The sequence below is a fragment of the Echiichthys vipera genome (assembly GCF_963691815.1).
Source record: "Echiichthys vipera genome assembly, chromosome: 15".
Classification (NCBI taxonomy): domain Eukaryota; kingdom Metazoa; phylum Chordata; class Actinopteri; order Perciformes; family Trachinidae; genus Echiichthys; species Echiichthys vipera.
The window spans coordinates 1,044,331-1,060,764 of record NC_139840.1 but is presented as its reverse complement, the minus strand read 5'-3'; the positions used below and the strand labels follow the sequence as shown (position 1 = coordinate 1,060,764).

At 47.2% G+C, this 16,434-nt stretch overlaps 2 protein-coding genes across 4 annotated transcripts in view; one reads left to right on the top strand and one right to left on the bottom strand.

Moving 5' to 3' along the window:
* Window positions 1-7,741: 7,741 nt before the first annotated feature.
* LOC310957826 (tripartite motif-containing protein 16-like) lies at window positions 7,742-9,979 on the top strand (the record flags this gene model as incomplete). Its single annotated transcript, XM_083928560.1, has 1 exon — window positions 7,742-9,979. One exon carries the CDS (start codon window positions 7,742-7,744, stop codon window positions 9,575-9,577), a length of 1,836 nt encoding a protein of 611 aa, XP_083784686.1. The 3' UTR covers window positions 9,578-9,979.
* Window positions 9,980-10,937: 958 nt separating this feature from the next.
* rasal2 (RAS protein activator like 2) overlaps window positions 10,938-16,434 on the bottom strand; it is a 42,790-nt gene continuing 37,293 nt past the window's right edge. For 2 of the 3 annotated variants that reach the window (XM_083928681.1, XM_083928683.1), the window contains 6 exons: window positions 15,841-16,040; window positions 14,789-15,761; window positions 14,535-14,708; window positions 13,246-13,448; window positions 12,269-12,356; window positions 10,938-11,701 (listed from right to left, as the gene is read on the bottom strand). In XM_083928681.1, coding sequence (XP_083784807.1) covers window positions 11,534-11,701; window positions 12,269-12,356; window positions 13,246-13,448; window positions 14,535-14,708; window positions 14,789-15,761; window positions 15,841-16,040 — 1,806 coding nt within the window. In that variant the 3' untranslated portion in view covers window positions 10,938-11,533. The remainder of the gene's footprint in view (window positions 11,702-12,268; window positions 12,357-13,245; window positions 13,449-14,534; window positions 14,709-14,788; window positions 15,762-15,840; window positions 16,041-16,434) is intronic. The other variant, XM_083928682.1, reaches the window with a different exon arrangement.

The window sequence follows — 16,434 nt, the reverse complement described above, 5'->3', positions numbered from 1 at the left end:
CACAAAAACGTGACAAAACGACTAAAAACAGGTGAAAACAACACAAAAACGACTAAAAACAGATGAAAACACCACAAAAACGTGACAAAACGACTAAAAACAGGTGAAAACACCACAAAAACGTGACAAAACAGATGAAAACACCACAAAAACTTGACAAAACGACTAAAAACAGATGAAAACACCACAAAAACGTGACAAAACGACTAAAAACAGATGAAAACACCACAAAAACGGCTAAAAACAGATGAAAACACCACAAAAACGACTAAAAACAGACGAAAACACCACAAAAACGTGACAAAACGACTAAAAACAGGTGAAAACACCACAAAAACGACTAAAAACAGATGAAAACACCACAAAAACGTGACAAAACGACTAAAAACAGGTGAAAACACCACAAAAACGACTAAAAGCAGATGAAAACACCACAAAAACGTGACAAAAACGAGTAAAAACAGATGAAAACACCACAAAAACGACCAAAAACAGATGAAAACACCACAAAAACGACTAAAAACAGGTGAAAACACCATAAAAACGACTAAAAACAGATGAAAACACCACAAAAACGTGACAAAACGAGTAAAAACAGGTGAAAACACCACAAAAACGTGACAAAAACGACTAAAAACAGATGAAAACACCACAAAAACGACCAAAAACTGATGAAAACACCACAAAAACGACTAAAAACAGGTGAAAACACCATAAAAACGTCTAACAACAGATGAAAACACCACAAAAACGACTAAAAACAGATGAAAACACCACAAAAACGTGACAAAACGACTAAAAACAGATGAAAACACCACAAAAACGTGACAAAACGACTAAAAACAGATGAAAACACCACGAAAACGACTAAAAACAGATGAAAACACCACAAAAACGACTAAAAACTGATGAAAACACCACAAAAACGACTAAAAACAGGTGAAAACACCACAAAAACGTGACAAAAACGAGTAAAAACAGATGAAAACACCACAAAAACGACCAAAAACAGATGAAAACACCACAAAAACGACTAAAAACAGGTGAAAACACCATAAAAACGACTAAAAACAGATGAAAACACCACAAAAACGTGACAAAACGACTAAAAACAGGTGAAAACACCACAAAAACATGACAAAAACGAGTAAAAACAGATGAAAACACCACAAAAACGACCAAAAACAGATGAAAACACCACAAAAATGACTAAAAACAGGTGAAAACACCATAAAAACGACTAAAAACAGATGAAAACACCACAAAAACGTGACAAAACGAGTAAAAACAGGTGAAAACACCACAAAGACGTGACAAAAACGAGTAAAAACAGATGAAAACACCACAAAAACGACCAAAAACAGATGAAAACACCACAAAAACGACTAAAAACAGGTGAAAACACCATAAAAACGTCTAACAACAGATGAAAACACCACAAAAACGACTAAAAACAGATGAAAACACCACAAAAACGTGACAAAACGACTAAAAACAGACGAAAACACCACAAAAACGTGACAAAACGACTAAAAACAGGTGAAAACACCACAAAAACGACTAAAAACAGATGAAAACACCACAAAAACGTGACAAAACGACTAAAAACAGGTGAAAACACCACAAAAACGACTAAAAGCAGATGAAAACACCACAAAAACGTGACAAAAACGAGTAAAAACAGATGAAAACACCACAAAAACGACCAAAAACAGATGAAAACACCACAAAAACGACTAAAAACAGGTGAAAACACCATAAAAACGACTAAAAACAGATGAAAACACCACAAAAACGTGACAAAACGAGTAAAAACAGGTGAAAACACCACAAAAACGTGACAAAAACGACTAAAAACAGATGAAAACACCACAAAAACGACCAAAAACTGATGAAAACACCACAAAAACGACTAAAAACAGGTGAAAACACCATAAAAACGTCTAACAACAGATGAAAACACCACAAAAACGACTAAAAACAGATGAAAACACCACAAAAACGTGACAAAACGACTAAAAACAGATGAAAACACCACAAAAACGTGACAAAACGACTAAAAACAGATGAAAACACCACGAAAACGACTAAAAACAGATGAAAACACCACAAAAACGACTAAAAACTGATGAAAACACCACAAAAACGACTAAAAACAGGTGAAAACACCACAAAAACGTGACAAAAACGAGTAAAAACAGATGAAAACACCACAAAAACGACCAAAAACAGATGAAAACACCACAAAAACGACTAAAAACAGGTGAAAACACCATAAAAACGACTAAAAACAGATGAAAACACCACAAAAACGTGACAAAACGACTAAAAACAGGTGAAAACACCACAAAAACATGACAAAAACGAGTAAAAACAGATGAAAACACCACAAAAACGACCAAAAACAGATGAAAACACCACAAAAATGACTAAAAACAGGTGAAAACACCATAAAAACGACTAAAAACAGATGAAAACACCACAAAAACGTGACAAAACGAGTAAAAACAGGTGAAAACACCACAAAGACGTGACAAAAACGAGTAAAAACAGATGAAAACACCACAAAAACGACCAAAAACAGATGAAAACACCACAAAAACGACTAAAAACAGGTGAAAACACCATAAAAACGTCTAACAACAGATGAAAACACCACAAAAACGACTAAAAACAGATGAAAACACCACAAAAACGTGACAAAACGACTAAAAACAGATGAAAACACCACAAAAACGTGACAAAACGACTAAAAACAGATGAAAACACCACAAAAACGGCTAAAAACAGATGAAAACACCACAAAAACGACTAAAAACAGATGAAAACACCACAAAAACGTGACAAAACGACTAAAAACAGGTGAAAACACCACAAAAACGACCAAAAACAGATGAAAACACCACAAAAACGTGACAAAACGACTAAAAACAGGTGAAAACACCACAAAAACGTGACAAAAACGAGTAAAAACAGATGAAAACACCACAAAAACGACCAAAAACAGATGAAAACACCACAAAAACGACTAAAAACAGGTGAAAACACCATAAAAACGACTAAAAACAGATGAAAACACCACAAAAACGTGACAAAACGACTAAAAACAGATGAAAACACCACAAAAACGTGACAAAAATGAGTAAAAACAGATGAAAACACCACAAAAACGACCAAAAACAGATGAAAACACCACAAAAACGACTAAAAACAGGTGAAAACACCATAAAAACGACTAAAAACAGATGAAAACACCACAAAAACGACTAAAAACAGATGAAAACACCATAAAAACGACTAAAAACAGATGAAAACACCACAAAAACGACTAAAAACAGATGAAAACACCACAAAAACGACTAAAAACAGATGAAAACACCACAAAAACGTGACAAAACGACTAAACACAGATGAAAACACCACAAAAACGTGACAAAACGACTAAAAACAGATGAAAACACCACAAAAACGGCTAAAAACAGATGAAAACACCATAAAAACGACTGAAAACAGATGAAAACACCACAAAAACGTGACAAAACGACTAAAAACAGGTGAAAACGCCACAAAAACGACTAAAAACAGATGAAAACACCACAAAAACGACTAAAACAGGTGAAAACACCACAAAAACGTGACAAAAACGAGTAAAAACAGATGAAAACACCACAAAAACGACCAAAAACAGATGAAAACACCACAAAAACGACTAAAAACAGATGAAAACACCACAAAAACGACTAAAACAGGTGAAAACACCACAAAAACGTGACAAAAACGACCAAAAACAGATGAAAACACCACAAAAACGACTAAAAACAGGTGAAAACACCACAAAAACGTGACAAAACGACTAAAAACAGATGAAAACACCACAAAAACGACTAAAACAGGTGAAAACACCACAAAAACGTGACAAAAACGACCAAAAACAGATGAAAACACCACAAAAACGACTAAAAACAGGTGAAAACACCACAAAAACGTGACAAAACGACTAAAAACAGATGAAAACACCACAAAAACGACTAAAACAGGTGAAAACACCACAAAAACGTGACAAAAACGACCAAAAACAGATGAAAACACCACAAAAACGACCAAAAACAGATGAAAACACCACAAAAACGACTAAAAACAGATGAAAACACCACAAAAACGGCTAAAAACAGATGAAAACACCATAAAAACGACTTAAAAAACAGATGAAAACACCACAAAAACGTGACAAAACGACTAAAAACAGGTGAAAACACCACAAAAACGACTAAAAACAGATGAAAACACCACAAAAACGACTAAAACAGGTGAAAACACCACAAAAACGTGACAAAAACGAGTAAAAACAGATGAAAACACCACAAAAACGACCAAAAACAGATGAAAACACCACAAAAACGACTAAAAACAGGTGAAAACACCACAAAAACGACTAAAACAGGTGAAAACACCACAAAAACGTGACAAAAACGACCAAAAACAGATGAAAACACCACAAAAACGACTAAAAACAGGTGAAAACACCACAAAAACGACTAAAAACAGATGAAAACACCACAAAAACGACTAAAAACAGATGAAAACACCACAAAAACTGCTAAAACAGGTGAAAACACCACAAAAACGTGACAAAAACGACCAAAAACAGATGAAAACACCACAAAAACGACTAAAAACAGGTGAAAACACCACAAAAACGTGACAAAACGACTAAAAACAGATGAAAACACCACAAAAACGACTAAAACAGGTGAAAACACCACAAAAACGACTAAAAACAGATGAAAACACCACAAAAACTGCTAAAACAGGTGAAAACACCACAAAAACGTGACAAAAACGACCAAAAACAGATGAAAACACCACAAAAACGACTAAAAACAGGTGAAAACACCACAAAAACGTGACAAACAGCGACGTGGGACTGGAGGGACCACGGGGAGCGAGTGTGAGGACGGCCCACACCGATAAGAAGAGAAGAAGAAGAAGAAGAAAATGCAAGAAGGCGCCCGTAGAGGAGGCCTTTGTGCAGGGTCCAGGGTTGAATGCTACGCCCCTGGATGTTTGGACAGAACCAGAACCAGAACCAGAACCGGAGCCCAGGACCAGATCTGACTTCTTAAGATATTCACGTGAACTCTCGTTGGATCCAAACACGGCACACCCACAGCTGTTACTGTCTGAGGGGAACAGAAGAGCAACCGTGACGAGTGGACGGCAGCGTTATCCAAGTCACCCGGACAGATTCACCGGTTACCTTCAGGTCCTGAGCAGAGAGGCTCTGACTGGACCCTGTTACTGGGAGGTGGAGTGGACGGGACCAGGAGTTTTTGTTGCAGTCACATCAAAGAACCGCAGCAGGGCGGGTGGTGTTGTGACGGTGGATTTGGACAAAACAACAAGTCCTGGGCGTTAAGTTGTGACACCAATGACTTATGGTACAACAACGACATGTCCCCGTCTCAGGTCCCGGGTCCTCCAGAGTGGGGGTGTACCTGGACCACAGAGCAGGGGTTCTGACCTTCTACAGCGTCTCTGGAACCAGGACTCTCCTCCACAGAGTCCGGACCACTTTCACTCAGCCTCTCTACGCTGGACTCAGGTTCTGTAAAGTGAAACACACAGAACTCAGTTAGAGGCGACAGTTCTGCTTCTGCTCTCCGGAGAGACGGAGGAGTTCAGGGAACTCCGACAGCGTTGGAGATTCACTCGTTCAAAGATCGTTTGTTGAATAGCTTGAAGAGGCTCCGCCCCTAACGGGGAAAAGGAAACTGAAACTCACTGCCCCCCCGAACGCTGTAAACCTGGGGAAACACCGTCCATCTGCACCGAGCTTTAGTGTAAAATTTTCAGTCATTTTGCTTCAGTTTTAGTCATTTTGCTTCAGTTTTAGTCATTTTGCTTCAGTTTTTAGTCATTTTGCTTCAGTTTTAGTCATTTTGCTTCAGTTTTTAGTCATTTTGCTTCAGTTTTTAGTCATTTTGCTTCAGTTTTAGTCATTTTGCTTCAGTTTTAGTCATTTTGCTTAAGTTTTAGTCATTTTGCTTAAGTTTAAGTCATTTTGCTCAAGTTTAAGTCTTTTTGCTTCAGTTTTTAGTCATTTTGCTTCAGTTTTTAGTCATTTTGCTTCAGTTTTTAGTCATTTTGCTTCAGTTTTTAGTCATTTTGCTTCAGTTTTAGTCATTTTGCTTCTGTTTTAGTCATTTTGCTTCAGTTTTTAGTCATTTTGCTTAATTTTTAGTCCTTTTACTTAAGTTTTAAGTCATTTTGATGAATTACCGCATTCTCCGCACTCTAAGTTTCACCTAAAAACCTTCACATGTCTCTAAAGCCGACAGTGCGCCTTATAACCCGGTGCTCCTTATATATGGACCAATATTGAGCCACAACAGGTCTCCAACTACGGTGAGCAGCCGCCGACTCTATTTTCCCCCGTAGAAGAAGTAACGCGCGGTGCATGTTGAGATATACGTCTGCGTGAAGCGTGCCGTTTCATTTCCATGTGTGTGTTTGTGTAAAGAGCCCAAAATGGCTCCTGTTAAGAGACACGCTTACGACGCAGAGTTTACACTCAAGGCCGTTAGTCACGCAGTAGAACACGGGAATAGAGCAGCAGCCAGAGAGTTGAACATGAACCGATCAATGGTGCCGAAGTGGAGGAAGCAACGAGACGACCTGCGCCGAGTAAAGAAGACTAAACAGAGTTTAGAGGGAACAGAGCGAGACGGCTGCAGCTGGAGGACAAACTCCAACAGTGGGTTGTTGAACAGAGAGCAGCAAGTAGAAGAGTCCGTACGATCACTGTTCCACTGAAGGCAACAGCGCTAGCACGCTAACTTAGCATCAACGAGTTTAGAGGCGGTCCTTAACGTGACCCCAGCCTCCACTGTAGCGTCTGTTCTAAACACGGTACTTTAAGGTTTTTGTCTTTTCCTGAAACGTTTAAATATGCAAATGAGGCGTTATCTACTTTTAACTTTACATCGTTAACTTTTGGTGGGTTTAGGAGGAATCACGAACAACCTTAAGGTTTAAAGTGTCCGTCGTTGAGCAGCTGTTGAACTCGCTGGTTCTGCAAATGTTGAATGTTTATTTGCGTTCATGCGTTGGTTTGTCGTCGTTTCTCTTCACTGCAGATCTTTTTCCCTCATCACTCGTTTCTTTGTGGACATTTGTAAAAGTGATTTAACGCTAACGATAATGAGGTCGTCCATTGTTCTCTGTTTTTGTCAAAGTTAATGTGACATTAAATATATTGTGACTTTACATGAGGCAAAGAGAATGGAGAAAATAAATGAAGGCATTAATGAATCGATATGATTCGACATAAATGAGCTTTTTATTCATTTACTATGGGATTGATTCGCTGTGTGAGGGTTTTATTATCTACTTCCTGTCTCCACTGACTGGATTTGAACGACACAACCGTCCACGCCAACGCACAGATGAGTCAGAGTGTCAGGGTCTGAATGTCTCTCACAACGATCCTGTTCCTTTAAACTAGAAAAGCCTGATAACCCCTCCCCCCTCTCCCTGCTCTCAAACACAGCGAGCTGAACTCTGTGCACACATTTCCTTGTTCCCTCCCCCTCAGATCCACACTGTGAGGATGGGTGTAACCAACATGGTGAGCTGAGCGGCTCCATTCACTGCAGAGACACATGTTGTTGAGATCAGAGCTCAGACTAGTTTCACTTCTGAGGAAGTGAGACTCAGACAGCCGTTGTTACTGAGCGGAGCGATGGCGCAGAAAGGAGTTCAGCTGAACCAGGAACCCTCCTGTTGTTGGGTCTGTGTGGATCCTCTGAAGGATCCGGGGACTCTTCCCTGTGGACACAGCTTCTGCATGAGCTGTGTTAAACTCCACTGGGCTGAAGAGGACGGCCCCCACAGCTGCCCTCAGTGCAGACAGTCCTTCACCCCGAGGCCTGACCTGGGGAAAAACACCATGTTGGCAGATTTAGTGGAGGACCTGAAGAAGACTGGACTCCACGCTGCTCCTGGTGATCCCTGCTCTGCTGGAGCTGGAGCTGTGGCCTGTGATGTCTGCACCGGGAGCAAACTGAAAGCTCTCCAGTCCTGTTTAAAGTGTGAGGCCTCTTACTGCGAGACACACCTGCAGCCTCACTACCACTCAGCTGCGTTCAGGAGACACCAGCTGGTGGAGCCCTCCAAGACGCTGCAGGAGCACATCTGCTCTCATCACGATGAGGTGATGAAGATGTTCTGCCGCACTGATCAGCAGTGTATCTGTTATCTGTGCTCTGTGGACCGACACAGAGGCCACGACACGGTCTCAGTCGCAGCAGAGAGGAGCGAGAGGCAGAGAGAGGTCGAGGGGAGTCGACTCAACATCCAGCAGAGGATCCAGGACCGAGAGAACGATGTGAAGCTGCTTCAGCAGGAGGTGGAGGCCATCAACCGCTCTGCTGATGAAGCAGTGGAGGACAGTGAGAAGACCTTCAGCGAGCTGATCCGTCTCCTGGAGCAAAGAGGCTCTGAAGTGAAGCAGCAGCTCAGATCCCAGCAGGACACTGAAGTGAGTCGAGTCAAAGAGCTTCAGGAGGAGCTGGAGCAGGAGATCACTGAGCTGAAGAGGAGAGACGCTGAGCTGGAGCAGCTCTCACACACAGAGGACCACAGCCAGTTTCTACACAGCTACACCTCCCTGCCTCCACTCAGTCCGTCTGCATCCAGCATCAACGTCCGTCCTCTGAGACGCTTTGAGGACGTGACAGCAGCCGTGTCAGGACTCAGAGAGAAACTACAGGACGTCCTGACAGAGGGACGGACAAACGTCTCACTGACGGGCAGCGACGTGGGACTGGAGGGACCACGGGGAGCGAGTGTGAGGACGGCCCACACCGATAAGAAGAAAAGAAGAAGAAGAAGAAAATGCAAGAAGGCGCCCGTAGAGGAGGCCTTTGTGCAGGGTCCAGGGTTGAATGCTACGCCCCTGGATGTTTGGACCCAACCAGAACCAGAACCGGAGCCCAGGACCAGATCTGACTTCTTAAGATATTCACGTGAACTCTCGTTGGATCCAAACACGGCACACCCACAGCTGTTACTGTCTGAGGGGAACAGAAGAGCAACAGTGACGAGTGGACGGCAGCGTTATCCAAGTCACCCGGACAGATTCACCGGTTACCTTCAGGTCCTGAGCAGAGAGGCTCTGACTGGACCCTGTTACTGGGAGGTGGAGTGGACGGGACCAGGAGCTTTTGTTGCAGTCACATACGGGTTTATCCTCAGAGCAGGGCGCTCGCATCACTGTGCACTCGGGCAAGATTGCACATCATTTGCGTTAAATTGTGACACTTTTGACGTGTGGTGCAACAATCAGCAGGTTCCCTCCTCAGGTCCTCGCTCCTCCAGAGTGGGGGTGTACCTGGACCACAGCGCAGGGGTTCTGAACTTCTACAGCGTCTCTGAAACCATGAACATGACTCTCATCAACACAGTAGAGACCACTTTCTTTGAGCCTCTCTACGCTGCACTCGGGTTTCACGACGCCTCTCTTTGTCCTGGAACCACGGCTGAGCTCTGTGACCTCAGACACACGCGAGGGACTTAAGACGAGACGAGAACAGGAACGTCTGAACTCACCGAACGTCCCCGAAGGATTCCTAAAGCTCCTGAAGCTAAAGACACGTTTCATTTAGTGAAGACGTTCTGAAATATTCATAGTTACCAATTATTAAAAGATTTTAGACTGTTCAGAATGTCAGAAAAGTCAACACGGTGGCATGGTGGGTAGCACTGTCTCCTCACAGTGAGAGGGTTCCTGGTTTGAATCCCAGCTGGGGCCCTTCTGTGTGGAGTGTGCATGTTGTCCCCGTGTGTGCGTGGGTTTGAACCCCGGCTGGGGCCCTTCTGTGTGGAGCATGTTGTCCCCGTGTCTGCGTGGGTTTTCTCCGGGTTCTCCGGTTTCCTCCCACAGTCCAAAGACGTGCAGGTGTTGGGTTCATTGATGACTCTAAATCACCCGTAGGTGTGAATGGTTGTCTGTCTCTGTTCGTCTCTATGTGTCCTGTGATAGACTGGCGTCCTGTCCAGGGTGGACCCCGCCTCACGCCCGATGTCAGCTGGGATCGGCTCCAGCCCCCCGCGACCCCGACAGGGACAAGAGGATGAAGATGAATGAATGAATGAATGATGTCAGAAAAACAATTGAAGTCCCACTTCCCCTTTTTTAAGATCATTGAATGTTTGATTTTAGACACTTTAATAATATGAATTTATTCATTTTAAGCTTTTTTAGAGAGTCGCTGTTTTAACTCTTTATATTGAAATATGCAGATTTATCTCACGCTGACCTTTGTGTTCCCCTGAAGGTCAAACTCCAAATGTCCGATGATCATTCTCAGTTTTCATGGTTTAGTTTGTTGTTGTTTTTCCTTAATCACTCGTTTCTTTGTGGACTTTTGTCAATAAACGTGTTTATCGTGATTATTAAAATATCATACGTCTAAAAAAGTGTTTTTATGACTCATGACGGGAGTGATTGTCTCTGTCAGCGGTGGGGGGGGGGGGGGGGGGGGGGGGCTGCTCGTGCGTCCGGAGCAGCAGCGGAAGTTTCCCAAAAGTAAAAATGAAATATAAATAAATGAATTAATTAAATGAACTTGATTTAATTTAATCTGAAAAATCAACGTAACATTTTATCAGATGATGCTTTCATTTTTAATATCTGACGTATTAATTATTATTTAGATGTAATTACCCACAATTCATCTCACTCAAGACGAAGTTTCACAGGTTTTAAAAACTCAGAATAATAAATCAGAATAATATTAAAGATAATAATGTAATATATCAAATATCCTGCGACTTTAAAGTGTGTGTTTGTCAGAACAGGAACAACTTTAATAACTTTAATAACAGAAAAAACATTTTCCTGTAAAGGACAAAAATGAGGCCCACTCAACTTTCAGGCAGCTTTTATTTTGAAGGTGTGACAGCAGACAGGCGTGACCTTTGACCCTACAGCGTCGGTTCAGTAGATCAGCAACAGGCGACGACGTGGAGGAATAAATTAAAACCCCAAAACAACTCGTCAGGTAAAAAACAACAACAGGAAACAAACTCCACTCTAAAAAAACAGGAAGCTACAAAATAAAAGTCAACTTCAAACGACGACAGAACGCTTCAAAAAGTTAGAAAACTCGAGTGCGCTTTAGTTTTTGGTTTGTTTCTTCCTCACTGTGCTTCTGTAACACACACACACACACACACACACACACACACACGCGCAGACACACACACACACACACACACGCACGCACGCACACACACACACACACACACGCACACGCACACGCACACGCACACGCACACACACACACACACACACACACACACACACACACGCAGACACACACACACACACACACACACACACACACACACACACACACACACACACAGGCACGCACACACACACAAACCTTCAGTATTTACACTCATATTTATAGATGCTCTGCAGCTTTAAGAGAGTTAAGCCCCGCCCCTCATTGTCCCGCTCGGCCAATCAGCAGCTGCTGTTCTTGAACTCCCCGTTCTCGGTGATGGACAGCTTGGTGGGGTTGGTGGGGGACACGCCGTTGCGGAGGTTGGGCGCGCTGTAGCGCTCCTTCACCTGCGTCAGCGCCGCCATCAGCCGTGAGTTCGCCGCGTCCAGGGAGTCGATACGCTTCTCCTGATTGGACGAGACAAGACAGGAAGTCAGATTTGAGAGGTCCGAGACGAGACAGGAAGTCAGAGCTTAAAGGTTTGGGACGAGACAGGAAGTCAGAGCTGAGAGGTCCGAGACGAGACAGGAAGTCAGAGCTGAGAGGTCCGAGACGAGACAGGAAGTCAGAGCTGAAAGGTCCAAGACGAGACAGGAAGTCAGAGCTGAGAGGTCCGAGACGAGACAGGAAGTCAGAGCTGAAAGGTCCGAGACGAGACAGGAAGTCAGAGCTGAAAGGTCCGAGACGAGACAGGAAGTCAGAGCTGAGAGGTCCGAGACGAGACAGGAAGTCAGAGCTGAGAGGTCCGAGACGAGACAGGAAGTCAGAGCTGAAAGGTCCGAGACGAGACAGGAAGTCAGAGCTGAGAGGTCCGAGACGAGACAGGAAGTCAGATTTGAGAGGTCCGAGACGAGACAGGAAGTCAGAGCTTAAAGGTTTGTGAGGAGACAGGAAGTCAGAGCTGAAAGGTCCGAGACGAGACAGGAAGTCAGAGCTGAAAGGTCTGTGATGTCACAGGTGTGATGATGTCATACCTGAGCGTCGATGATCTTCTGTTTGGCTTCTATCACAGCCTGCATCTCTGCGTGATCCCTTTTTAACTCCTCCTCCACCGCCATCAGCCTGCACACACACACACACACACACACACACACACACACACACAGACACACACACACGCACACACACACACACAGACACACACACGCACACAGACACACACACGCACACAGACACACACACGCACACACACACACACACACACACACGCACAGACACGCACACAGAGACACACACACACACACAGACACACACACGCACACAGACACACACACAGAGACACACACACACACACAGACACACACACGCACACAGACACACACACGCACAGAGACACACGTACACGCACACACACACACGCACGCACAAGCACACGCACACAGACACACACACGCACACACGAACACACACACACAGACACACACACGCACACACACACACACACACACGCACACACACACACACACACACACACACAGTCAAATTAATATCTGCAGCTCAAAACAAGACAAAACTCTGAAAATGTCCAAAAACTTTAAAAAGTCCCTCAAATGAAATTTTTCACAGAACAAAAATATCATGTCACGCTTTTTCTACTTTGATTTTATTATTTTGGAAGTTTTTAAACAGTTCAAACAAAGTTTTCCCTGAAAGATAAAAGTTGAACGAGCGTCGAGGACGAAGAACCTTCGGGTCAAAGACGGAGGAAGCAACCTCTGCTGCTTGGGCTGGGACAGGAAGTCTTATTTTGAAAGGGTGTGCGGTCAGGACGACAGCCTGGCGCTCTACTCTCTGACTCAAACCTGACAGGATGAGGAATCCTCCTCTCTGCCTGTAGTTCTCTGTGATTGGTTGATGCCGTGTCTTTGGGGCGGGGCCTAAGCCGACTGATCAACAGTGTGATTGGACGGAATGTGTTCGGCGGTGGCGTCCTCGCCGCCTGGTGCGTTACCTGCAGATGATGCTCTTCATCTGGCCGTCCTTCTCCTCCTGCTGCCTCCGCAGACGCTCCTCGCCGTCCTCCAGGCGCTGCTTGTACTCCAGCAGCAGCTTCTGCATCTGCTGCTCCTGAGCCTGCAGACGACGCTCGTACTCCTCCAGACGGCGAGCGGAGACACGCAGGCGCTCCTTCAGCCCGCTGATCTCCTGCTCGTACTGAGGAAGAGGAGGGGAGGGGGGGGAGAGGAGGAGGGGAGGAGGAGGGGGGGGAGGAGGGTGGGAAGAGGAGGGGGAGAGAGAGGAGGAAGAGGAGGAGGAGAGGGAGGAGGGGGGGGGGGGAGGAGGGTGGGAAGAGGAGGGGGAGAGAGAGGAGGAGGAGGAGGAGGAGAGAGAGGAGGAGGAGAGAGAGAGGAGGAGGAGGAGGAGGAGAGAGAGGAGGAGGAGAGAGAGAGGAGGAGGAGGAGGAGGAGAGAGAGGAGGAGGAGAGAGAGGAGGAGGAGGAGGAGGAGAGGAGAGAGAGAGGAGGAGGAGGAGAGAGAGAGAGAGGAGGAGGAGGAGGAGAGGGAGGAGGAGGGGGGGGGGATGAGGAGAGAGAGAGGAGGAGAGAGAGAGAGGAGGAGGAAGAGGAGGAGAGAGAGGAGGAGGAAGAGGAGGAAGAGGAGGAGGAAGAGGAGGAGGAGAAGGAGAGGGAGGAGGAGGAGGGGGGGGATGAGGAGAGAGAGAGGAGGAGAGAGAGAGAGAGGAGGAGGAGGAGAGAGAGAGGGGGAGGAGGAAGAGGAGGAAGAGGAGGAGGAAGAGGAGGAGGAGGAGGAGGAGGAAGAGAAGGAGGAAGAGGAGGAGGAAGAGAGAGAGGAAGAGGAGGAGGGGGGGGGAGAAAGAGGAGGAGGAGGAGGAAGAGGAGGAGGAGGAGGAGAGAGAGAGGAGGAGGAGGAAGAGGAGAGAGAGGAGGAAGAGGAGGAGGAAGAGGAGGAGGAAGAGGAGGAGGAGGAGGAGAGAGAGAGGAGGAGGAGGAAGAGGAGAGAGAGGAGGAAGAGGAGAGAGATTATTAACATTTTTGAACATTTTGTCAGTTTTGTGAACATCAACATTTGAAGCTCGAGGACTTTTATAAACATTCTGGAACTTTTCCTGAACTCTGAGAACGTTTTAGATTTTGTGACGTTTGAGGAACTTTCTGATGATATTTTAAAAACAGATTAAAGACGTTTAACTTTTTCTGAACATCAGAAAAAAGAGAAACGTCAAAAAGGACAAAACGCTGATTTTCTGCTGATTCATCGTCACGAGTGTTTGATCCGGTACCTTCTCCGTGTTCCTGCCCTCCCCCGCTCTGCTCCTCTCTGCCCCGCCCTCCTCCTCCTCCTCCTCCTCCTCCTCCTCGTCCTCGTACTGCCCGTTGTTCAGCACCCAGGCCGCCGTGCGCTCCACGGGAGACATTGCCACGGCTACGGCCACCGCCTCCACCGGAGACGCCACCTGAACACAAAGCAGTGACATCATCACACACCTGCGGCACTCGTTACCTCGTTAGACCCAGAACACGCGTCCGTTCCCACCTGCTGCGGCTGCTTGGCGCCGCTCCTCGGGGGCGGAGCCACGTTCTCCACAGAGCAGGGCGGCTGTTGGCGGGCGGCGTGGCCGGGGGTCGGCGTGGGCTCCGTGTTGCCGCTGCTGTTGCTGCGCAGCGAGGCGCTGTGAGGGAGGGAGCGCGGCGTCCTGGCCCCGCCCACTCCTCTGCTCTGCTGCTCCACCTTCACAATGTGGGCGGTGCCCGCCGTCGTGCTCTGGCGGGGGATGGCGACCGCTGTGGCGGTGCCGGGCGGGAGGTCGGGGGCGGCGTGCCGGCGTGGCGTGGAACACTCCTCGCTCTTTACGCTCCGCCTGCTGCCCGACTCGTCCAGGCTGCTGTTGGACGCCACGCGACCTTTGACCCCCACCTGGCTGCCGAGGTCGTCGGAGTTGCTGCGGCTGTTGTGCGAGCTCTCCGTGCTCAGGTTCTCGGAGCTGGAGTCGTGGCGCGGCGAGTGGGCGGAGCGTGTGGACAGGCTGTGGGCGGGGTTACTCAGGTGGTAGACGGGGTTCTGGAAGGACAGCGGCTGCAGGCTGCGCTGCTGGCTGAGCGCCGGGTGCAGCGGCCGCCTCGCCTGCGGCGCGCTCTGCGGCGCGCTCTGCGGCTGAGCGTCCCGGGGCGAGACTTTGGGCGGGTGCGGCCTCGGCTGAGGGGTGAGGGGGGTGGAGTGGGGGTAGGTGAGCGGGGGCGGGGCGTGTCCGATGGAGGCCTGGGAGCCCACCCTGCTGAGGCGGGGCGGGGCCTCGTGGTGCGGCGGCGGCCCCGCGGGGCCGTGCAGGGCGTCCTGCAGGTCGACCAGAGACACGCTGCGTCCGTTGGGCAGCGGCTCGTCTCGCTCCTCGTGGTCGGAGAAGCTGGTGTGGGCGGAGGGAGGCTGAGTCAGCAGGGGGCGCGGCCCTCGAGCGTAACCCTCCATCGCGTCACCGACCGGAGACTGAAGGCTGCGGACGTCGCTGCGGCTGCAGGAAGTGACACGTACAGCGGCGTTAACAGACTCTGAACTCGCTTCACTTCACTAACGGGCAGAGCGCTGCTCACCTGTCGCCGGGGTCCTCGAAGATCCGCTGTAACCCTGACGACAGGCTGCCGCTGAGGTTGTGTGCAGAGCTGTTGTCCTGGAAACGCCTCAGCTGCTGCTGGACGGGCGTGGGAGCGGCCAGGCAGCGAGAGATATCTCCCAGAATCCTCGGCAGCGGGCCCAGCTTTGCTACGGTGGCCTGCAGGAAGGAATTTTCACCCTGGGGTCGGCGTGTGTGTGTGTGTGTGTGTGTGTGTGTGTGTGTGTTGGTGGTGGGAGAGTGAATCCAACATGGCGGCAACAGAGAGCGTCGGCCAGACAGGAAGTGGACAGAAGGGGGGAGGAGGGGGAGAAAACATGAGGGAAACTTAATGGAAACAAAAACAACAACATGCTTCTACTGAACAGAACCACAGAAGCACAGCAGAGCCATGCTGAGCGCTCCCACAGGGAGACGGGTGAGACGGGTGAGACGCAGCACAGCCGGGGGGAGGGTGAGGGTGAGGGGGGGGGGTGAGGCCATGCTGTGAATGTTAGTGCGGTCACATCGTCCCATCATCACACGCCGACCAACAACAACAACAACGTTTACAGAATTCTACTTTACGGTCGGT